Here is a 25732-nt window from a genome sequence, read left to right on the forward strand (position 1 = left end):
CCAAAATAGCAAAGTTATATTTTATCCCCTTTATTTCCAAAAGTATAGCTGAGAGTTTTGCTTTGTGAAGGTACAAAACTGGAGGAAGACCTCGGGATTTATGTTTTTCAATTAAGAAATGAAGTCTGAGTTTAGGCTTTAAATTGTTCTGATGGTGAGAAAAAGGAAGAAAAACCCCCATGTGAGTGCTATCTGGTAGGAACAGAAGTTGAGAAAAATCTGTTTTATTGACCTCTGAAATAGACTGTCCCAAAACAGTTCTAAAACCAAACTTGTGGTAAAGCTTTTGTTGTTTAGCACTCAAATGAGATTAGAACAGTAGGTGATACTTGACCTAGGATAACTTTATTAGCATAGAATAGGGGCTTGCAAGGTGAAATAATGTAATAATTGCCCATGTGCTGCACATGACTCTACAGCATAATGTAGATTATGTGTACAGTACCTGTGTATACAGTATGTGTAATGTACAACTTACAATAAAATGTCACTTTAAAAAGATAGCGTTTGTTCAAATGCCATTGCATATCGAGTGCTAGGGCAGGTTAGATGTTTTCATTAAAGTCCATGTTCTTTGCTGGAATTCTATTTATATCCAGAACGGATTTTAGCATCCTCTTACTCTTAGAAGTATGTTACTGATTTTTGTGGATATATAGCAGCTAGACTAGAATTAAATGAACCAGTTTAGTCTCAGTATCAATTTTCTTGATGAGTAAACTTTTGGTATTTTTTAGAATGCTTCAACTTTGCAAAATATTTAACCTCATGTGCACATTGGAATCAGTGAGAATAGGTAATAATTTAAAAATAAGTGCTGTCAGAGTATAGATATGATGTAATCAGAGAGGATTGAATATTGTTATGAATGCATCTCCAGAACATCTTCTAGTGTCTGAATTGCATAAGGCATACACAAAAAAAAGATGTTAGTTAACAATATAAAAGGTCATGTGTATGGAGAGATAATGAAATGCCTTGTAGATCTAAATGTTTTTTCTTTACTTAACTCATTTAGTACATGAGTTCTTTTAAGGAAAAAAAACGTGTTTTACATTGTTTCTCTTTTCTCAACTATGTAAACCTTTATGTTCCTGCTAGACATGAAATATAAAAAAGATCGGAAAAAGAAGAAGAGAGTGACAAATATTATCTCATTTGATGAAGAGGAAGATGAGCAAAATTTGGGAGATGCCACGAAGGCTCTGATTACTGGGGAAAGTTCAGAGGAAGGTGTAGACAGATCTTCAGTTTTTGTATTACCCTCAGTACCCTCATCTGAAAGTACTCTCGGGAAGAATTTGAATGGGAATGAAAGTAACTGTTCATGGAAGAACAATTCAGTATTCATGAATGGAGAATATGAGTACCAGAAACTAGATGTGAAGAGTATTGATGATGAAGATGCAGATGAGGATGAGTTATATGGAAAAACGTTCAGAAATAAAGGTGCAGAAGGTGAAACTGAAGCTGCCGAAAAGTAAGTAATGTTGCAGGAGGCAGTGGTAAATTTTTCCGTGCGCCCCACTGCCCTCGCTTTCATCATGGCTACTGGCAAATTTATGTAACTAACAGAACTAGAGGTGTCCCTCCCTTTTTTTTTTTTTCCCCCTCCCTCCTTTTTTCTTTTCCGTTGTTCAAACTGTTTGGGCCACTGTGATGTTAGTATTTTGCTTCTAAGATCTGAGTTCCACTGAAAGGCAGAATCTCAAGATTTTTATATTTGTTCTCCTTGAAGTTCTTGGTTGTTAAAATTGTTGCATGGGTATAGCCAGACTATAATTCTTACCTGTTTGAAGTTTCCTTATTCTTAGTATGATATCAACTCTTATTTTGACTTTACAGTAAAACCACGTATTTTAAACAGTGTGAGCCTATTATCATGAGAGTAGGTAGTAATAGAAAAAGAGTAATTTTAGGTACTGATTTGCCCTCTTTATTTCTGATGCAGAAATCCCTTTGGAGGAAAAGAGGGGAGCAGTGCTTGCCTCATCTGCTTTGGAGTGGTCTGATTTTTAGTGAGTTTATGTATGTGTGAACCAAGTAATCGGCATTAAAATAAAGATTTTTCTTGCAGTCATCTCTGGAAGAAATCTGAGTGTTGTGAACATGAATGCTGACTGTATAAATAGGTTGATTTGTTTGTTTTAGATCTAGGTCTCGTGAAGTAGGCACGTGCAATTCTCAGATTTGCAGTTGGACTCCTCTGCAGGTCCTGAATGATGACTCAGATGTTCTGTTTCCTGTCAGTGCTGTTGGCTCTTACTCCCAAACAGGTAGGTATTTCAATTAACTGAATTCTAGCAAACTTTATAACAGGATTTCTAACATGGGACGATTGTAAGAAATAATAGGATTATAAGGATATAGGAGATGGTGAACAACTGGGATGGGAATTTCAGTTAAAATTTATTCTAGATCTTAGTCAGAGTTCTTCATTTGAGTCTGTATTTAGTTGAGGAGGATTTACCAATGTCAAAATAAAACAGTTTTGTTGGAATTAAGCTGTGGTCTTGTATGGTGTTTTATTAATATTTAGAATGCTTGAGTATCCTAATACTTTATTTATACTAATACCTTGAGTATCCTCAAGAAAAGAAGAAATTATCCTTACTCATTTTCTAAATACCACTAGGCTGGAAGAGGCTGAAAGTGTGTTTGAGAATTTGAATTCAAATTAATCTTGACAGATTGGAGAAAATATCAAACATTGGATGCAGTTCAATGGAAGCTGTTACCGGTTTATATACAGGGTGAGGAGTGATTGGCTAGGAAATACTGCTCCAGAAAAGGGTTTGGGAATCGTAGAATCATAGAATAGTTTGGGCTGGAAGGGACCTTCAGAGACCATCTAATCCAGCCCCCTTGCCATGGACAGGAACATCTTCTACTAGATTAGGTTACTCAAAGTCCTGACCAACCTGACCTTGAACCTTTTCAATGATGGGGTATCCACAACTTGCCTGGGCAACCTGTTCCAGTGTCCACCTTCATCATAAAAAAAAAAAAGTCTTCCTTACATCTAATCTAAATCTACCCCCTTTCAGTTTAAAACTGTTGTTGCTTGTCTTATCACTGCAGGCCATAATAAAAGGTCTCTCTCCATCTTTCTTATAAGTCTTCTTTATATATTGAAAGACCACCATAAAGTCTCCCTAGAGCCTTCTCCAGGCTGAACAATCCCAACTCTCTCAGCAGTTCTTCAGAGGAGAGGTGTTCTAATCCCTCTGATCATTTTTGTGGCTCTCCTCCAGACCGATTCTAGCAGGTCCATGCCTTTCTTGTCCTGTGGACCCTAGAGCTGGATGCAGTACTCAAATTTGGGTCACAAAAGCAAAATAGAGGTGGAGAATCAGCTCCCTAAACCCAAAGAAACCATTTGTTTTATGCAAGCTAGGACAAGATTGGCTATCTGGGCTGTAAGCACAAATTACTGACTCAGGTCTATTTTTTTATCTGCCATTATCCTTGAGTGGTTTTCTGCAGGACAACCGCTAAAGTGGGCCTGAATAGTGAATTAGCAGTGCTGTGCTTCTTGTGGGTATGCATAAATGAAAGGGTCAGGTGTAAATTAGTGCTTGGTTGGGTCTGATTGGCCTCGCTGCAGTATTGTGTGCAGTCTGGGTACCACATGGCAAGGATCATGTGGGCCGTGTGGAGGAGATCTTGAAGAAAGCAATGAAAATGGGCAGAGGTATGGAGAAGAATATCCTGGTGCTTTTCCAATATCTGTATTGATACCAAACCCAAACACCTTGGAAACCCCTCTCTTCCTACCTCCAAGTTAATATTTTGCTAGCTGTTTGCTAGCTGAGCATTACTTGTATAAAACTTTGGGTATGTATTCTCACTAAAGCGACCACCTAAAAACTTCTCAGTGGCATTCAAATAATGTTTTAATTATAAAATATTTAATATTTTTTGCATATACCTTTTATGTGTCAAGAGTTTAAATGGACTGTTAATTGAAGGCCATTGTGGAAAAGTGTAATTCAGTTCTGTAAGTTTGGTGATAAAAATAGTGTGAACTGTAAAATAGCACTGCACTGCCCTCTGCTGTATTTTAAGACATGTGCCTCTTAAGAGTAAGTCCATTTATTCACGAAGTTGAGCAGTGTGGGATTTAGTAGCCAACAAGGCATCAGGAGCCAGAGCTACGGGTTTGTAACTGAAACCAAAATTCAGGAGACCAAGCCAAGACTTAGCACTGAAGACAGATGACCAGGGAGGACAATAAGTGTAACAGGGAGTTACTTTTATTAAGGAGATCTGAAAGACACTTGTTTTATCCTGCATCATCTCAGAACTGATTTGAAGACAGTGCTCAGACTATTGGAGATGATCAACATCAGCCCCATTCAGATCCCTTCTAGCACAATATTTTCAATTCTTCTCCTGCCATTCTTGTGGTAATCTCTATGGTCCAGCATGCAAGTTAGAAGGATATGGCATGGGAATGGTGAAAGGAATCTTGATCAATTACAGGAAACTGCAATACAGATTCTGCTGTCTGATTTCCTGATTTCAACTTTTCCTGCTGTCACTGGGCCCTTCTGAACAGTCCTGAACTGACAGTGTGCAGACAGTCTTCACTAAAAGGCCCATCATGCAGCCCAAATGTCATCCAGTTAGGGAGAGTGATACACATGGGTATGGTCAACTTCTCCACAGCCACAGTGACAATTTGATGAGATTGAAAGCTGCCTTAGGCAGTTGTTTGCTTGAATTTGGAAGTCACTTGTGCTAGATGGATGGCTTAAGAAGGAATGTGGCTTAGCTTTTCCTGAGGGCAGTTCAGCCTAGTAACTGGAAGCTTATTATTATTATTATTATTGTAATTGTTACAACAGTTTTGCTAAAACATTGTCAATGAACTCTTGTAAAATATATAGTTTAACCCAATATTTGGTTTTATAGGTCTTAATACAGGTAAATAACAAGACAAATGTATTTGAAATAAATTACAGCATAATCTTCAGTGGTGCATGTTAGGAAGTGTTTTCAGTTCTAGTCTTGCAGTGCTTCAGGGATGTGTCAGGGTGTATCAGATCTCCGTGCACCGACAGATGAGAAAGCCCGACTCAGTTGCTTGGAAAAAAAGTGGAGTATACATTTTAGGAACTGAGCTTCAGTAAACTCTAAAGCTTAAAAACTCTCTCCTCCACAGTCATTTTGACATAACTTTAATTCCCATTAACTTTTTTTTCCATGGTGTTCCTGCTTTTTAAATTCTGTGCTAATTTAGCTCATGATTTTAGGATTGTTTTGGAGTAACTTTGTAACCCTCACATCGTGAGATGCAAAAAAAAAATCAATAAAATGTGTGTTTTGTTTCTTTCCACCTGAACTACATTAATGACAGGCCCAGGGATCTATATGTTTTGATCCTGACAGTTGTGGTTCTGTGGACAGATGCCTATTTTCCATGCTTTTTAAAACCTGTCTCATCTGTCTGATCCCTGACATTTGATACATAGGCATAAGGAGCCAGAGAAAAGCTGTGGTGCTCTGTCAGGAATGCAGAAAGGATTGGTGTCTTTGCAAGGTTCCACATACTGAGGACTAACTACAATTTAATTCCTGCTAGTCATAAATGTGTTTGTAGCAAGGAGCAGATGCCATGTGGTGGTTAAACTCTTGGGCCTTACAAAAATAACTTCAGTAAGAAGTCTCTGTAGCTTTGCAACATCTTCAATCTAAAATATGCATCTAAATTATAATATAGGTATTGTGCAATACTAATATTTTTTCTAGACTGATGGCTGTCCCTTCCTAAGGGACTTGACAATCATGCTGGAATTCAGGGTAAATGTGCAGAAACCAAACTTGGAGAAAGAATTAAAAATGTTGAAAAGCTTCAGTAAAGATGAATATTTCTAGTTAAAAATGTAACTACCTTCATTCCAGTTTTGTTTTTACTTATTAAGTACTGTTAATTGAAGAAAGCTAATGCTTATGCGTTCTACTTTAGATAACTTGGAGAATGGAGAAGGGCATGAACATATTGTTCATGCAGTAGAACTGGTTCCAAGAAGATCTGATCTTCCTTACAGGTACATGTGAAATACATTTTATTTTATTTTTTTTTTTTTTTTAAAATCCCAGTTCTTCACTCTGTAGCTACCAGCTTGTTATTTTTACCTAATGCGTAGCTCCTCAGTACTGGAAAGCAAAATATTCATAAGGATACCTCAGATTTTTTTGAAAGACAAATGTAAAAGCCTACCCTTCATTTTTTGTTTAGTTTCATATATTGACCTTTTCCTAATTGTCTTGAAGAAGTCACATAGTTGTGGCAAATAAGAGGCAGATTTAGCCTCCTGGATTTGAAAGTAGATTTTATATTGGTTTTTTATGTTATTTTTGACTGTATACTTCATGGTCTGTTGGTTTGGCTCTTTGTATATATTCTTAAATCAGACTCACAACAGATACGTTAAAGGATAATGAAACATAAGTTGATTGAATATGGGTGAATATGATGACAATGCTAGTTTCTGGAATGTTTTTTCTTAAGTTTTGAAATCAAGTTTTTGTTTTCAGTTATTGATGATACTGTACTTTTGTGACTAGAGTTGAAGTCAGTCCTCCGGCTCAAGTGAATACTTCAAGCAATATCTTGCCTTCAGCCACTGTGCCAGAGTCCATGACAATTAGTAAGTGCTTCCTTGATGTATCTAGATTTATGGAATTAACTTTCAGACTTTCAGTAAGATCTGTTTAGAGAGGCATACAGTACTGCATTCCTGATATGCTGGCCACATTAGAAATTACTACTCTAAAATGATTATTGAATTGATAGATCTAAGGTTATGGTTCATTGCAACTTGTATCACATTAGCTGCTCTATGGAGAGAGAAGCTAATGGTATCCTTAGACTTGATGTGGCTTGAGTTAAATGTTAAATGAACAATGATGATTTAATTTGATTAACATCTTTAAATGTGTGCAGGCTCTGAAAGCACTGATGGTTGGTTCTGATGTGATCTTACTTATTTTGCCTACTTTGATTAATATCTTGTTGGAAAAATATCCAAACAAACCCAGAACACTTAACTATGTACACTCAGTCTCTGGTTTTGAGATGGAAATGTGCTCCAAACATAAATGTAGTCTTTCATAAGCAAAAAATGAGTATAAGGTGGAGGACAGTAAGACTAGCCTTTGCTGTTGAAAGACATTAGTAGAAGCACAGATAGTTTGTTTACCCCATCTGTAATATTTTTTTCTTTTTTTTGCATATACTTGTAGAACAAAGACTTAGTTCTTAAATTAACTTGCTGTCTAAATGTGTCAGCCAGTATGGTTTTATTTTCCTCACTCTGCAGGAAGTCTTGTAACTGAACTGGTAGGTATGGTTTTGTTCCTAATGCTCTGGGGTGTCTTGTCTGTTTCTTTTTATAAAATTAAATATATACAGATTTAAATTATGACTTTTCGGAAGTTAGAAGTGGTGCAGCCAAGATTCCTTTTTCTGCAATTTAATTTGAAATCATCAAAATCAATGAACCCTTAAGGTACTGTAATATGTTTAAACAATACCTGTATCCATGTATCTTAAAGGAGGTAGACCATATATTTTCATTGGGTACTCTTTCAGGCCTGCTGACTGAGATGTACAAAGCTGAAAAATCCTTTCTTATGAAGTACTTTATGAAGTAGCAAACTAGTTTGAGACTTTTAAGTGACATAATTGAAGGTGTAGACAGAGTTACTGTTGATAGCTACTATAATGCTTTAGTCACTGGATAGTCTTTGCTCACGTGATTACTACAATATCCTTTTGTTCTATCATTTTTATGTTATTTTTCAGTAACAGAATTTTAATGGGAAGCTTTTGGATTTTATTGCATTGATGTTATTGTTTTGCAGGTGCATTAGGTACCAGCAGGGGCCGCAATTGGTCTCCTTCAGTTGCTTATTTAGTTCTTATGTGTAGTTCAGACAGCTATACAATAGAAAGTAAATCTCAAGATTTTCAATTCTTGATACTTAGCAATTCTTAAATTAAACGAACCACAAGATCAACAGAAGCACACACACTATCATTAGTTTCCCATTTCAGAGGTGGTTTTGGTGCAGTGAAGAGGGGAAGGATGTCAAAACAATCTATAACAAGCTGGTAGAACACTTAGTAAATAATCTATCACCATAATCTAAACTGAGTTGACTATACATACAAGATAATACCTTCGTAATAGCTGATCCCAGATACATTAAATAAAAATGCTTTTTCCAGGTTCATTGTTATTGGTCATAGTTTGTCCGATCAGGTAGAATCCAATGCTGTGACAAAGCCAGACACTGAAGCTCTTTTTCTCTATTGCAATTAGCAGAAGAATTATTAAATGGTGAGGCTTATAGCTTGGTTGCATAGCAACTAATTCTAATGCATCAGACAAGAAAAATGGAATGCAGTAGTGCAGTGAGAGAAGCTGTGAGATCTCCTGTTACTGGGTTTTTGTGCTTCTTACTTCAGAAGACAAAACCTGAAATTATATTTTTTTTTAAAATCTATTCTTTCCCTGCTTCCTTTCCAATTTACGAGTATAGTGCTAACCTTTTATCTGCTCTTTTGATATGCAGACTAGAAAACTATGTTGTAAGGAGCTGTAATTTAAAATTTCTACCATTTTCAATGTTTTTCCTGAATTGGTCCCATGCATTTTTAAGGTTAACTTAGCAGCAGATATATCTTAAAAGAATACAGATACCATGCAAGAGACATTCTGGTCCATAGAGTTAGTTTTGCTGTGTATGATAGACATCTCAAAACTCATCCTGCCTCACAGATCATGTCTTATAACCAATTTTATGAAGAATTAATTTTGTCAAAAGTTTTATATTTCTGCACCTATTTCATTATGTTATTTTCCATTTTTTTTGAACAAGTGTATTTATAATGTCATATTGGAATCAGAAACAGCTGTTAAGTCTGCTTCAGTTATGTCATTGGAAGATTATATTTTTGGTATTGGTTTACACCAGGAAAATCTGTCCTGCCAGCACAAGTCTTCCCATTTTGTTTTTGCAGTGGGGGAAAAAAAGAGGTTCCAAAACTTTCATTTTAAAAGGATGCTACTTGGTTCCTTCTGTATGAGGTTCTTTGATTATAGTGCTGGCTTTAGTAAATAGTAGGGAACTTAGTTTTTCAACTGCAGTTTTAATCAGTTTTTAAAGTTTGGCTTAACCACAAAGATTAGCAAAGGTTATAGCACTATACATAGCAACTGTTCCATGTTTTTTCAGGTATTCTTGAGAAAGACCCCAGTTCGGTGAAATATTTTACTGAATAATAAAATCTGCATATTGTGGTTTTTTTATGCTTTCTTTTACTTGTGTAAGTAAATAAGATGTTTTAAGTTGTTTTAAAATAAACAGCTTCTCACCTGTTCTGTAACTTGGTTGCCACCAGTTACTGACAGGTACTAAATTCTTGTGACTTCTCTGAAAGCACAGCTGTGGAAAAAGGGTGCATAAATTTCATCACAGAAACTGCAGATCATCTTCTGGATTTTTTTTTTGTTCAGGACCCTTCTATACAACAGAAGGACAACATTGTGTTGTCTAATTTGTTTCCTACTAAAATTTGCCCTGTAGTGACATGACAGGATAATATTTACAAGATTTTTGAGCACTAAATAAAGCCTTAATAGCCAATGCTCATGCAGGTGTCTAAGGGAGCATATTTTTAAAGGTCAGACTTCTGATTTAAGATGTAACTAGTCTGCTGTGAGTTTTATTTCTATCTGAAAATATCTGTGTAAAAAAAATCTTTAAAAAATCGTTCCTGTAGACTGCTCCCAGCCCACCCTGATATTCTATCTGCAGGATTGCAGAGGAGTGCTGCATGACCTTGTGTACACTGAGAGATGATTTCACTTACAGCTCAGTCTTCATAACAGGTGATTGCAAATCATGCTTGCCCAGTCTTTGGCTGCACAGCAGAAGAGTTGTGAAACTTAGGACTTTTCTGGAGGTTGTTGGGAAATTGACAGGTGCTTCTTAAAGCACAGCACTTTTTTATACATTTCATGCTCTGAATGTGACCTTAAAAAGGCTTTATAGGAGCTAGGGTTTGCATGTAGTATGCCACTGAATTAAAAAATGTTTTAGAGCAAATATTTGCTTTATTAGCACTCCAGATTACTTTGAACAATAATTTCAAGATAAAAATTGAACAAGATATTTTTTTGTGTTTTAAAAAATGAGATTTAATTAGCACATTCCTTGATTTTTATATTATCTTTTTTTACTGATCAGAAAGACCTGGTTTGGAATTGCTGGTTTGCACATGGGAATCCTTTCTGTCAGAAGTTGCTGCTAAAATATCTCTTAAGACTACAAAATTTGGAAGACCACTGGTTATCTTATTATATCTGTCTTTATGAAACTCTGATTACCACTTGAATTTTAGATATGTTGATATTAGATGCTGATCCTTAACAACAATAGTGTACCTCTCGGCATTAATATTACTTTACAGAATGGAAATGACATACCAAGGACAAAGCAGTTCAGAAGTAGGATGTAAACTTTAATTTCACATTCTTGATGTGAACCTGCAGCCGTGTATGATACTGGATGTACTTTGTATGTATCCAGGTAACTGTTATGACCTGCTGCTAAAATTTTTCAGGAAGTGTGAGAGTAGGAAATTTATGCTTTTGAAGAAGTTTTGAATGTTATGCCTGAATTAAATAGGGTGGTGTCATTTTGGTTCTATTCAGTTATTTGCATCAAAAGATCATGAAGTTGAAGTTTCTGGTTTTTCTTTTTATGGGTAACTTTTTATTTACTTAATTACACTAGTGAATGTTTGAGTCCTTCATAGTTACTGTGGATGGAGAGATTAAAGAACTGTTGACAGTGAACTGTATAGTTCTTGTGTTTCCTCTGGGTAGTTGAAAGAAAATGTGACTCCTTAATAGTCATGGCTTCAAGAAGCAGCAGTGTAGGCAGAGCAGTGAAGCAATACTGCTGCCGGGGTGGGCACAGGCTGTACAAGCTTTCTTGGAACCCTGGACTCTTAGCCTGGACTAGTAGTTTGTGCTTGCTTTCACATCTCCACTGCTATCCGTAGGTGAACTAAATTAGCAGAAGTACCGCTTATGAAATGTGTTTGCTTTTGTGGTCCTAAATTAAGCATTGATTTTTGTCCTCTATGTGATAATGAAATTTGGAGTTTCTGCTTTGCTGTGTCTCTGCAGTGTTGTCAATTCCGTAACTCTCAGAAGGAATGAGGCAAATGAAAATAAAAAGTATTTTAACATTTGTTATTTCAAGAGGCTTTTTCCCTTTCATGCAAACCATGGTCTTTAACAGAATCTTGTTTTCATCCTCTGCTTACTTATGTGTGTGTTGGAGAAGGGAGCGAGAGAAGATGGGATTTCATCTCTCTACTCATGCATAAGATTCCGGGTGGAATAAGGAAAGAAGATTATGTTATTAGGCAAATTAAAGCTGGTAAAATTGGAAAAATGGTGATAATTTATAATGGCTTCACTGTTTAGATGTTACTAAATCAGTACACAGTTAAACAGACCAAGTATTCGTACGGGCAGTTATTGCAGAGTAGTCACTCCAGCATAAGGCTGGAGCCAGCGCTACAATAACTTGTCTGAGTAGCGATGGCTTTAATGTATTCATAGTTAATGAAATAATAGCAAATAACTCAGATTGCACATTGATATTTTAATGATACCTTTGAAATAGTTAAAATGACAGTGGCTTGATGCTTTCTTGAGGATTCCAAATTCAACTTTATAATTAAAGTTTTTTTTTGTTATAGAATGTTACTGCACTGAAAGCTTACTATGGATGGTTTTTGAATGTGTTGTACACTTGTACAAGGTTTGAACAGTTACTGGATTCATCTATTTTCCTCATCCCTAGAACGACTCTTTGTGTCACAGATAGGCTGATGGATTGTGATCCATTTTTAAAACACTACATATTATTTTTTCAGGACTGTTACAACCCACCAATTTTTCACTGCCAAAACCCCCACCAACAAACCACAAAGGAACGCGAACAAAAAAGCCCTGAGAACTATCAGCCTTTCCCATTTGCATTCAAAATGGCAGTGTCTCTTCATTATCACCAGAACACTAATAGTGTGTTGAGTTTCATAATCAACAAGTTTGATATTTTATAGCTAAATATAATCCCAGAATGTAGGGTTTGTTGTGTGTTTTTCCTCCCCCAAATCAATGCTACTCAATAGAAGCTATTATAGACAGTCTTTGGAAAAATAGTAATGAAAATAATGGAGCACAGCTATTTTGTCATGTATAATTTGTCCATTATAAGTTTTTCTAAGATTGGTACATAAATTGCAGCGGTTACCTGGTAACTTCAAAACAATATAAGTTTTACTCTTGCCAAAAAGGGTATTCCAACTTTAATTCCTCATCCTTATTGACTGTAAAGGGTGTTCTATTCTGCCCTGACTGCTTTCTGTTATGGGCTTTGTGCTGGCAACAGTATTAAACTCAACAGTAAGATCACTTGGCAACTGCTTGTCTGAAAAATAGCCCAGAAGAAAAAAGCAAAACAAAACAACAAAACCAATTTTGAACTGGATCAGTTCCTGCTAGGACACTGTGTGTGTCTAAACACCAGTGCCAGAACAAGGGAGGTGGCAGTGATGCTGGGCAAGGCAAGCTGGATTGTCCTTTTTGCTGAAAGCACAGCTTTGGAAACACTGATGGAAGTAGCCGTGTAATCACAGCTTTGGTTTTGAGTGTGAGTTAATATTATCAGGGGAGAAAGCAGAACTCTCCACATTAAAAAAAATATTTTTAAATATGCATTAGTATTTAATACCCACAAATATCACTTTTGGCATTTCTACAAGGTTTGGATTTTTTTTTTTTATAACTGTATAGAGAACTCATATAAAGATGCTAAGTTACTGTAGAAAAATAATTATTCTTTCTGTGCTGAATTAATGGAGTGCAAAATCTCTCTAATGACCTACTGAAATGTTTCTTGCTAATGTCAATTAGTTCACAAGCTGTAATGTGGAACGGGTAGGAAAATCATAGCCTACTTTCTCCATAGCCAAAGAAGCAGAAATATTTTGGAAAAAAAATCTGGTATGAAGAAATTAGATTGGCTGATTTCAAGTGATATGAGGACCCTGCCGAAACCTGCAAAGGGGGGGTTGGCCAGTGGGTTTCCAATGCCAGGATGGGATTGTGGGTCTGTACTGACTGATACATTTGATTGACACAGTAAAAACTTTCAGGTTTTGTCCACTAGTGTTTGGCAGGTTTAGTGTGGTCCGGAGGACAATGTTAAGTATTTTTTTTTAATGGACAAAAATTTCTGTAACTATAGATAACACTGAGAAAGGTATGGGTAAATTGGTGAACTGAATGTAAAGGGGGGAAAAAAGGTGTCCAATGGCTTTGCTTACTTGAGGAAACTAAGTAATACCAGTTTGCTACTATGTTTTCAGTAAAAACAAAAAAAAAAAAATTGCTGACATCTGCTCTGAGTACTTGTGAAACAGAATTGGCTCATTTATTATGTATAAAAATAGCAGCATTTCATTTAACTTTTGAGAGGATGTCATGATATAAATGCATCCCTGCAGAAGCTCTCATAGAAGTAAGATACCTGAAATTATTGATTTAAAAAAAAAAAAAAAAAAATCCCAGTTTAGCACGTGTCTGTCCCAGTGATTTAAATCTTTGAAGATCTTCTGTATTTCGCATATTCATGCAAGATCTGGAAGTCAGAATCTATTTTAGATTGGATGATAAAGTCCTAATATCTTTCTGTAAATTTATAGTAAGTAGTAATAATGCAGCTGTGCAGTTATATGGTAAGACCTCTGTAATACCAGAAGGACTGAAGGTGGGGCAGCTGATACTTTTCTGTATAGTATTTGGCTACGCTGGTATCACTGTTAAGCCTAATCCTAAAGGAGACTTTAGAAATTCTAAAATTCTGTAATAATTTGTTTTTTAAATTTTTTATTCCTGGTGTAATGACAAAAAGTATTTTTAAAGTATTTATAGGATATAAAAAGGCTTTTATAGGAAGTTGCAAGATTCAGAAATCCCATTATCTTTAAGAGAGTCTTTAAGCCTGAGCTTGAGGAGAAATGCCGTGGAAAAAACAATGACGTTTTCTCTGCTCTGGTCTCACTGTAATAGTTCTATTTCCTGTATCAGAATTTATAACAAGGGAAAAATAAAGCAATTTGAAGTTGAACAAGTAACAGTGTATCCTGTTAATATGCACATAGTAAAAAGGTGCATTGTCCCATACATCTGCAATGAAAACAAAACAGCTGCAGCCACAGGCAAACTTGTAAGTGTTGTATTAAAGCCAGATGCAGACTAATTTGATTTGATAAATGGTGCTGCTGCTGTGTTAGACAATACCATTTTTGAAAGATTGCTCAAATTAGCGATGAGATTAAGAGCATTTTGTTGTGTTTTGCTGAACAGTAAATGAGGCTGCTGTAATTTTCAGGGTGTTGCTGAATTAGGACCACTATGTACATGACTTTTAGTTCTGAAATGAGCTGAAATACACACAGAAATTAATCTTTTTTTGTTCTTTCTTTTTAGATGAACTCCGTCAAGCTATTGTGGCCATGATGAATAGAAAGGATGAACTGGAAGAACAGAATAGGTAGTTTTATTTTTCTAGTTTAGAGGCACTATAATTAAAAAACTCCATTCTGTTCTCTAATACCAACTGTCCTTTGTGTACAGCCATGCATAAATTTTGTGTAATCTTTTGATGCATATATTTTTCTGTGAAAGGTAAGCTTAATGCTTCAACTTTCAACTGTTGATATTGAAGAGTAACATTTGCAGGTCAACTTTTTCCTCTGAATTTGAATCACATATAAATCTTTGTATCTTGAGAGCTTCTGCCAGTTGTATTTTTTTCAAAACTAAACCTTATAGCCAAAAGATTCTTAAGATCTCTAGCTTTCCAAATAAGTAAAAAGTTTGTCCTTGTACAAATATTCAGAATATTTCCTTTTTTCCTCTTCTGGTGCAGAAGTGGTGGTGAATGGCTGACAGTGTTAACCACTGAAAGTGGCTGTCATTTGTGAGTGTCTTTATGTTCACCTGGGGCAAAATGATGATGTAAAATGTAAAAATGGTAATTCTCTTTTTTAAAATACTATCAAACCTACTTTGTATTTATTTACTCTATTGAGCCATATCATTAGATGAATGAAAATATAAATGTGTTCAGGACATACTGTTGTTACGCTGTAGTGGGGCTATTTTAGTAATTTGCATATTTCTATAGATCCTTTAATTTGGTTTCTCTTTTCAGTGTTGAGACCACCGACTGCTCCCATTTTCCTGCCTCTTGTCCTACCCACTCCCATATTTGCAAGTTATTGCCCTGTTCAGCTTTGCTTGTTTTTGCAGGACCAGGATGCTTTGAGTTTTACCATTATGCTTTATGCTGACCTTTGCTATCTCATCAAGGGTTTTACATAAAGGTCTATGGTAGTTTTCTCAGAACAGACAAGACCCCTCCCTGTCTCCTGCTCTTGCTAGTAAATATATTGTTTATGATTATTCCTGAGATGTAATGTCTTGCACTGAAGCACGGAAAACAGACTGGTTATAAGCCGTTTTCTTTAATAAATTTTTCTACATGGTGGTACAGCAGGTACAATAATAGGTTGTGCTTTGGACACGTTGATAAGATTGTAACAAAAAAAATTAATAGTGAGCACTCACAGCTGCTTTGATCAGGTCCTTTTTCCTTGTAGCTTTTTGTATCTTTTTGTAATCAGATAAAGTGAATTTATTGCGTTCAATAATTAAATTTTAGGATGATGTTAATGGTATCATTCAGGCAACCTGCTCTGTGATTTGTAGAATATCCTCTAATTACTAGGTAGTGTTTGCAGTGTTCTGACAGAGACTGCTGCCCTCTTCCAGATCTCTGAGAATTCTGCTTGATGGAGAGATGGAGCATTCTGCAGCACTAAGACAAGAAATGGACAACTGGAGAAGGAAAGTGGCAGAACAGGAAGAACGACATGCCACGAAAGTCCAAGCCTTGGCAAGGTAAGAAGTGCTGAAAGTGTCACAAAAAGTAACAGCCGTTACTGTCCACCACCAACAGCAGTGGAAGGGAATAAAAAATTAAGGAGACAAGAAAAAATAATTTTCAAGTAGTTTAGTTTTCAGAAAAACATAAAGTGACTTAGGACTAAAAATCCCAAGGACTGTAGTTGAATTGAAGTGGGATTCAAACGATTTTCTGACAAATTTAGTGGGTTTGATGGTTTTTGTTTTGTTATGTGTTAACAGTTACTGAGTTTAAAATATTAGTAAAACCACTGTTACAGCTGCAGAAGAAAGAATATTAGTGCACTGAACTTGACAACTTTAATTTTAATTTAAAAAAGTAATTGGACTAGTTTTAAGAAACAGAAGCCATGAAAATAGTGACAGATAATAAGACTAGATACAAAGAAAATAAGACTAGATACAAAGGATGTATGCGTAAGGTAAATTTAAGAAGACTTTTCTCTCCTCAAGTATCTATTCAAAATAGTTCTAACCCCTCCCCTACTTTTTTTTTTTTTAAATTTATGGTGTCTGTGTGTCTGGAGCAAATTACAGTATCAAAGTCCTGGTTTTATCATGAGGATATATGATATTCTTAGTGTTGTTAAATTACCTAGCACTGTCTGCAGACAATATTTTATAGATCTCAAAGCTGATACTAGAATAATGAAATGCTCATTCTACTAGTGGAAGTGGGTGCTTTGGTGCATGTGTAAACTTACCTACTTATTTATTTACTTTAAATACCAGCTAGATGGTTGGGTTTCTAGCTTTCAGGTCTGGAGCCAGTGAGTACATGTTTTGGAGACAATTTAATTTTAATATTAGTCCACACTATTTCCTCTGGTAGATGACTTACATAGCTCCACACTGAGATTAGTATGAGGAGCTCTCTCCTCCCAGCAAGTTCTTACTTGAGTTAGTAGAAATTGTGCTGAGTGGTCCTAGTGTTAGTTAAATCAAATAGGAATATTTGTGCCTTTATTGCTTTCAATTTATTTGTTGCTTTCATGAAATACATCAGTGTCAGCTGCTGCTGACACAGATACCCTTCTGTATGTAGCCTCCTCTGTGTAAGCAGGAAAGAATGGATGCTACATCCTCTTCGCTGACTTTTCCATGTGGTCTGTCTTCCTTCTATCTGATTATTGAGCACAACTTTGTTTTCTTTGGGCTGGTGTTGTTTTCTTGCCCTGTTGTCAGGTTTTCATGGCTGACCACTTCTTCAAGCGCTGTATCGTAAGCAACGTTTATTGCCAAACAGTATCAGCAGAACCAATTTCTGAGGTGGTTCAACTGCTTCCCCCTAGCTCTCAGGTCGGCTGGAACAGGTTGCTCAGGACCGTTTCCAGTCAGGTTTTGAACATCTCCACAGACAGTCTCCACAGCTGCCCTGAGCAGTGTTGTTGACAGTGACCCACTGGCAGTGCTCTTCCTGATGTGGTGCAAGGTGCCCTTTGCCACAAAGGCTGCATTGCAGTGCTGATACGGAGTCTTGTAGTCAGCATGTTGTCCAGCAGGACTCCTACATCCTTCTCTGTAGAGTTGCTTTCCAGTCTACAATATGTAGTAGTGCCAAGAGCTGCTGCTCCCCAGATGAAGGATTTTGCATTTCCCCTTGTTGAACTTCAGGGGATTCATCTGAAATCACTTCTCCAGCCTGTCCAGGTCCCTCTGAATAGCAGCACAACAGTCCTGTGTATCAGTTTTCCTGCAAGTTTTGTGTTGTCTGTGAACTTGCTGAGGGTGCATTCTGTCCCGACATCCAGATCATTAATGGTCTGAAACAGCATTGGCCCTAGTAGTGACTTGCCTCCATATTGGCTTTGTGCCACAGGTATGCTGAAAGAAAATAATTTTAACCCTCCACGTATCTAAATGTGATTTAGCTTAAGATAGACTTTTGAAGGTACATGCTGCTGGAATAGTTGGTTTTTCTTCTTGCAATTCTAAATAAGCTCTAGAGTAATCCATGATGCCTAAGATCTTGGGGATGATTCACATGTATAGTAATGAACAAACCTATCCCAAATGTTGATTAAGATGAGTAATCTGTGCCTTATCACACAGAGAAGTGTTTGTCTTCTTCATGTGCAGACAGAGTGCTTGGTGCCAATCATGAAGTACCACAGCTAAGATTCCTATAAGCCTGTTATTGCCTAGCAGACCTAGTATGTGAAAATTATTTATACAAAGCTGTCTTTAAAAAAACCCCACATATTTAGAATATTACTAATTCTGCTCTTGATGACACATCAAACTGAACTGCCCACTGGGGGGGGAGGGATATGGACAAGTGGGTTTGACATTCATGTGATGTAGGGCAATTGAGACAATGCAAATACTTCATCATTTAATATTCATGTTTCAGGTTATACGAATTGTATATTCATATTTCTTTGACTCACTTCCCCCACAGTTTTAGAATTTACACTGACATATGGGTGAATCAGATATTTGTCACACACATTTTGAAAGGATAGATAAGGAGCTTTTATAACAAGATCTAAAGAGATGCTCGTTTAGACTAACCTGTTAAGGAAGTTTATTTAATTTCTTTTATTGCTGTGGAGACTGGATATGTGGTGTTGAATGCTCTTCTGAAAGATGGTTTACTTTGTCACATGATAAAAACAGCTTTGGGAGCTGCTTGGGTGCAACAAATTCTTGTGTCACTGGAGAGTTTGGACTTTGGATGCATTTTTTTTAATGATTCAGTGCAACTCCTTTTCTAGCACATAAGAAACTCTACATATAGTTATTTTGGAATATAGGTTTTTCTTCTGAATTCTTCGTTGGTTCATTTTGTACACTGTAGGTGATGCTGCTGCAATAGTAAGAGTAGTAAATTTTTAAAAATAATATTTTAAACTAAGGGTTTAGTCAATAATTTGGAGAGTTGAAATAACAAAAATAAGAAAAATTCTGGAAATGCATTGTAAGTGCCTCATACACTAGGTGAGTGAGAGGAAATTAAGTTTCAGATGTTTTGTAATAGTGAAATCCCACTGTTTACCCTGAAAACAATTGATCTCATGACTGGAGTAGAAAATTTTCTTCAATTGTAATATTCTGAACACCTTAAGGCAAGGAAAATAATTCAGTTACTATCTGACTATTGTAATTTGATGAACACATATAGCTCAGATCATGAGAGATAATATTTCTGTCCCCAGAACTCTTGTAAAGAATTTGATGTAAATATCTCCCCATTTTTGGGAGCTTCGAGACCACAAATTTCAGTGACATGTCAGTTTTGAAATTATTACTGCTGGATATCTGCAAAACTGATGTACTCAGGTGGTCTTCTAGACTCTCCAACGAGTCTACTAGACAAAATGCTAGCTTGCTTAGAGAAATTTTCCTGACTTCCCTACATTCTCTTACAAAGATGGAAAAATTCTGAGGTCATTTTAGTTTCAAGTAGTGATAATCTATTGTGAAGTCTTTGAATAGCTCTTTCATAACAATTATAATACTGTTTCAAAAGCAGCAGTTTCAACCTATTTCCTAGCCTTCTGATAGAATAAACTAAATAGAATCTGTAGTATAATTTTATAAGCTGTTTTTTTTCCCTCATCATCAATGAGCCTTTCTCAAATTGCACGGACATATTGTGCCAATGGCTTCTTGGCAATGATGAAATTTTTTAATTGAGGTTCTTTTTTTCTGTATGGAGTAATATTACATCCCTTTGTGAGGCAGATGCATTTATTAAAGTTGACTGTGAAATTGGATAATCTCAGATTGCATATTCTTAGCCTATATTCAGAAACGTTGAAGGAAAACATTGTACAAAGGACAGGCTTTGCAGCAAGAGAAACAGATAGGAAGAGAAGATGGTAATGCACTGCGTAGGGAAGTTGGGGCTTAGTACTTCATGATACTTTATCATATACTTTTATTTACCTTCTTTTTACCATACATTCTGTAACCCAGTCTGCCTCCTGCTATCTATGTCTGTGTTATCCACATTGCTTTTGGATTTGGCATTTTTTATTGTTCTTTTTTCAGTCAGAGCTGTAGCGCTCCAGTGATGGGTGAAATCATGTGTTGTATGTCTTGAAATGTGCATCATTTACCCTAAGCAGCTTCTTAAAGACAGGAAAAAATATCTCTTGTCCCTGCTTGTGAAAACTAAGTTGAATATTCCTATATGCAAGGATTTTTTATTTTGTTTGTGACATCATAAGTTACAAAAACATTTTATAAAAATAGTGAGATGCGTTATTTCCTAAGATAAATAACTTCCTCATATTTCTTATCCCCAAGCCATTTTTTTGTCTTTTTAAGATGTGATATAAGTACTGAGAGACCTTTCACAACTTAGGTTTGAACACGGTCTATGTTGTGAAGCTATCATGGGAATAGTTTTCAGTTTATCATCCATATGGTGTTTGTTTTTCATGACAAGCAGTTAAGTTTATCACCTTATTCCTTGTTACAGTTTTTTTCAGATATTGGTTTTATACTATAATCTCATTATACTGTATATAGTTCAACTTCTGTGAGTAATAGTTCTCATTTTTCTTATTTCATTTAGGGTATATATGCTTACAGTTAGTTGTGATCTTGCACCTTCTAATAGTAGGATCACAGGATAATTCAGGTTGGAAGACATCTCTGAAACTCATTTAGCCTAATCTCTGTGTGTAGATTGTACATATTCTTGTGGTACACTGTTTATTTCAACTCGTTCTCAAGATTCATACCATTTGTTTCATGTTTGGTGGTTTGGTACCTTTATAGTGCTTCAACCTCCTTCAACTCCTCTTGTTCCCCCGTAATGGTCATTTTTAAAGGGATGTTATAGCACAAGCAAGATGGGCTAGATTTCATCTAGGGGACCTTGGACCTTCACCAAGAACACAGCAGAAGTCCCAGCAGGGGTGCTGGTCAGCTGCTGTGTTCCATATGAATAGTGTCTCTCTTCCACACTGTTCTCCTTTTGACGTGAAAACTTATGGCTCGTTATCCTGTTCCATTCATCCTGTTGATATATAGCTAGAAGTCAGGTGTATATTTCCCAAAATGCAAACTTGTTTTATGCTGCTAAAAAAAAAAATATCATTCTTACAGTAGTTTTAATTTTCTTATGGGTGGGGTTTCCTAAAATGCTAATTTTCAAATAACAAAATTGAGAGGAAGTGTAATTATTTTTGCTTCAAAATTAGGCAGAGAATTGAAAGTCTTTGACAACTTCCATTTATTATATAATTGATTGTTCCTTGTCATTCCAAATAGTTTTCCAAAAAGGATAATAAATAACAAGCAAGTTTGTGTTCTGTGGCTGTGTGTCATTCATGAATATATAAAGAAAATTTCAGTAACCCATTATTTAGTTTTTATATGAGTATTACCAATGTCACAAAATATTGCCATAGAAAAGTAAATCCTTTCATATTTATGTTTTATTTCATAGCTTTTGCAAAATGCATACCTTACAGTAGTAATGCCAATTCAGCTGTATAAACAAGCCCTGACCTTATGTGTACTCTTGAAAGAAAATTATTGAATGTTTTTCCTTTTTCTGTACAGGAGTTTGATAAGATCCTTAAGTTTGTTCATATAATTTGTGAACACATATAGTAGTTTCTGGTGAATTTTTGAGTATGTCTGACAATAGAAATACTTAGAATTTTAGGAATTTTATGAAGTAGTATCTTCCATTTTAGAAAACTGAAAAAAGTTATTCTTGTTGCCATTTAAAGTTTTGCTACTTACATTCCTCATCTCTTTGCTAACAGTTATTATGATGTACTGATTCATGACTGTAATTAGTACTGTATTTTTCCTGTAGTTTTAAGCAAAGATACTGTTAATAGCTGAGAGTAGATATCCATATTTTTCAAACATTGTCATTTATCTTCAGGGAAAATACTAAATCAAAAAGGTAACTACAGACTTCAATTACATCTTCATTGGATAAAAGCACTATAGAATAAAAAACACTCTGCTAAAAAACTTTGATCCTTCCTGCATTAGCTTATAAACAAAGTGTTTATTTGAACCTGGAAATATATTTATCTGCTTTTCTTTGGAGAATAGTCAGAGAGCTATGGAAAAATTCCCACAGTTGCTAGAAAAAACATCAGCTGGAATAGAATTTATCCTAATATTACAGATGTGTGGCATTTATAAGCTGCTGTATTTAATGTAGTTCTGTTTCTTGGATTTATTGCATTTCACACCTTAGTATTTTTTTCAATGTAGTCCTTAATGTGCAGTTTTCTGGTTTTATAATCCAACAACCAAAGTAAATTGTCTTGTGTCATTCTGCATGAGTAATCACCAGTGGTATAAAGCTTAACAGCGCATAGACCTGTGCCATTTGAGAAAAAACATGCTCTGATAGAAAGAGCTATATAAATTAATGTATCAATACAGGACCTCTTTGGCATCTAGCTAAATAGCAGTAATGAGAAAAAAGTCAAATAATGATGACTAAGAACAAGATAAAGTGGCATATTAGAAAATTATGACAGGGCTCTAGTATCTGGCTTTAAATTTCAATCTTGTATCTGAAACCTTAAGGGAATTAAAGTCTTTCTGAAGCTCAGTATCAATTTTAAGTTGAAATGCACAATAGTAAAAAAAATTTTTTTATGCTGTCTCAGTACAGACCAAAGGCACTGAGTCTATTCTCAAATGTAAAAATGAGATGATGCATGATTATTTCATGAGAATCCTTCAAACTCAATATATTGCAATTCTATATAGTTCTTTCCATGCAGACGTATTTATAGTTCTTGTGAGAAATATTTTTGGCTGTCATACTTTTTTTTTAAATGAATGAATTATTTATATAAATATATTTGTATTTTGGCATTGCTTTCAAAAGCAACTTACTTTTGTGAGTTTATATTTTTTTTTATATATATATAGTGTGTATGTATAACATAAGGACCATCAAACATATTTACATATGTTTCTGAATATTTCTCATTCTTAAATAAATTCTCATAAATAAAATATCTACCTTTTTATATATAATCTGTTCACAGCTTTCTCTAATGTGTTACCTGTGCAGGGTTCCATCATTGCTAGAGCTTGTACCGTCCCTCTGGCATGGTTTTGAGCTCCCCAGCTCCTCTCTTCCCTCTAACCAGTTGCAAGTTTCTTGTGTGTGAGGTTATGTGCTGCAGCTGTGGCACCTATGTATCTCTCTTGGATATTTTCTTAAAGAAAAGTAAAAGTTGTCTGTATTCATTCTCTTGCAACATGTTTTACTTATGTTTCTTTCGTATGAACACTTCTGTCATACCTGGTTAACTGAATGGGCTTAGACAGATAACTGAATTTTCAGAAATGTGATTTGACAGAATCATAGAATGTTTTGGATTGGAAGGGAACCTTTACAGGTCATCTAGTCCAGCCTCCCTGCAGTTAGCAGGGACATCTTTAACTAGATCAGGTTGCTCAGGGTCACATCCACACTGACTCATTTCCAGGGATGAGGCTTCTACATCTCTGGGAAAGCCATACTAGTGTTTCATCATTGTAAAAGATTTCTCCCTTAGATCTAATCTAAAACTCCCCTCTTTTAGTTTAAAACCATCACACCTCGTCCAACCACAACAGGCCCATCTTTCTTATAGGCCCCCTTTCAGGACTGCAAAGCCACAACAGGGTCTCCCTGGAGCCTTCTCTTCTCCATGCTGAACAACGCCAGTGCTCTCGCCGTTCTTCACAGCAGAGGTTCCAGCCCTCTAATCGGTTTTGTAGCCCCCTTCTGCATGTGCTCCAACATGTTCATGGTTTTCTTGTGCTTGTCAACTTTGCTTAAGATTCAATTGGTGAGGATTCTATTTCCCCCCAAATATCAAGTAAGGTGTTTAATGTTAGGTGGAACTATGATAATATGTGGTTTAAATACTTGTACTTTTATGTACTTCATCTGTTTATGTGGCCTCAGAAAACTAGTTTTTCTGGTACTCTGCTGCTAATGTATTATTTATTGTGTAAGTGATAACACAACTTAGATAAAGCGTATTATTAAGATAGTACATTTGTTTCTGTTATGAGAAAATAATTTTCATTTATTTTGTTCTTTTTATCAACAGAGAAAATGAGGTGCTAAAAGTGCAACTTAAGAAGTATGTGGGAGCTGTTCAGATGCTCAGAAGAGAAGGTCAAACAGTGGAAGGTAAGGATAAAATGAAGGGTGTGGGGGAATGGGGGGAGATAAAACTAAAATCCACGCACAAGGTTTGTTTTTCTGTATGATACCATTGAGACAGACTTCATTGGAGAAATAGGTGCAGTAACCAAGTGACGGAAGTGACTCCTTGGCTTGAATAAAAACTGACAGTGAAGGAATAACCAGTGAATAGACATGTCTCTAGTTGAGAAGAATCTGCTTTTGTTTTTTTTGTCTAGTTGATCCAGGAATGGATTTCGGTAGATAATCAGCCACCCAATCCTGTGCAAACCATGGTCCATAAACAACACTTCAGTCACCAAAACCAATCTCTCTGGCTGGGGACATGGTTCACACTTCCAGTGCTAGCCAGTATGACATCAGTTCTCAGCCTGTTGAAAAATATCAGCACCTGAAAAAATGTCAGGTTTTATTTTCTGTGAGAATTTCTGTGAGAAACTGGGCTGTTTGCTGTTGTGTGAACAGTTTTGCAATGCAGATTAATACTTAAAAAAAAGGAATGTTATGTGATGGCATACTTATTGCTGAGGAAAGACAATCAAGAGATCTTTGCTTTCCTTGCTGAGTCTTAGCCAAAACAAATGAAATTGTTTACATGAAGGTGCAGTTAGCAAGAGATAATTATAAATGCTTTTCATCTTTTCTAACCATGATAGAATAATGTCTCTGAAAAATGAAAATAACATATTTGATATCTTTTCTTTTTGAGAAAAATAATGATGTAGATTTTTGTAATCAATTTTACAGAGCATTTTCTGGTAGAGGAAGTGGTCTTAGTTTTCTCCACTAGGAAACTTTGCAGAAAAAGTTTTATCAGATAAAAAATTAATTTAAAAAAGTAGTCTGTAAGTTGTTATGATACTGGATAGTAAAAATATTATTTTGAGGAGAGAAAACTTGTATCTCTAGATTATACTGTTCGTATTGTTTCAGAGATCAGTCTTTGCAAACTGTTTGAAACAGACCCTAGAATATGAAGACCAGACATGCCACTTTCTTTGCTAAGTTGCTCTGACTGTAATGACTGGATTTTGTATTTGAAAGACAACAAGTTATGTTATCAGCAATGTTACCTGTTTTTCTTCAGTGGCCAGTGGTGATAAAATGTCCATGACAGGATGAATTGGAGTCTTGATTTGGAATAATTTTGTTGTGGGACCTCTATTTCTGCTGACTATAGAAAGTGTTTTGAGAGATGAGGTGGCTTTTCAGAATTTGGCACCTTCTTTTTTTTTTGTTACTCTTATTGTCAATGTTGTGGTTATATAAGTGACTATATGAATGAATACTACATTAATGTTGTTCTTAAGGTCTAGTTATTATACTTTTCTGTAGTTTAAAAACTTCATTCATCCTTAAAAGGATTTTTGTGAGTGAGAACACGGTCTTACTTCTGACTTTGCTAGAGTGTAGTGATTCATATTAAGAATTATTCACAAAAAACATCTCTTAAGCTTCTTATAATAGCAGAAATTATGCTTCATTAGATACTGACAGTTTC

The 25732-nt window shown here is 35.7% G+C and overlaps 1 protein-coding gene across 1 annotated transcript in view; it reads left to right on the forward strand.

Moving 5' to 3' along the window:
• The window catches only part of SNX29 (sorting nexin 29), a gene marked incomplete at its 5' end in the record, with an annotated part of 113785 nt that overhangs the window by 14231 nt on the left and 73822 nt on the right, over nucleotides 1–25732 (forward strand). Inside the window, 7 exons of the mRNA XM_008938282.1 lie at nucleotides 1102–1480; nucleotides 2158–2276; nucleotides 5972–6053; nucleotides 6574–6656; nucleotides 14589–14652; nucleotides 15936–16064; nucleotides 24134–24216. Of these exons, the coding sequence (XP_008936530.1) occupies nucleotides 1102–1480; nucleotides 2158–2276; nucleotides 5972–6053; nucleotides 6574–6656; nucleotides 14589–14652; nucleotides 15936–16064; nucleotides 24134–24216 (939 nt within the window). The remainder of the gene's footprint in view (nucleotides 1–1101; nucleotides 1481–2157; nucleotides 2277–5971; nucleotides 6054–6573; nucleotides 6657–14588; nucleotides 14653–15935; nucleotides 16065–24133; nucleotides 24217–25732) is intronic.

This window comes from Merops nubicus, unplaced genomic scaffold (assembly GCF_000691845.1).
Source record: "Merops nubicus isolate BGI_N331 unplaced genomic scaffold, ASM69184v1 scaffold8424, whole genome shotgun sequence".
Classification (NCBI taxonomy): domain Eukaryota; kingdom Metazoa; phylum Chordata; class Aves; order Coraciiformes; family Meropidae; genus Merops; species Merops nubicus.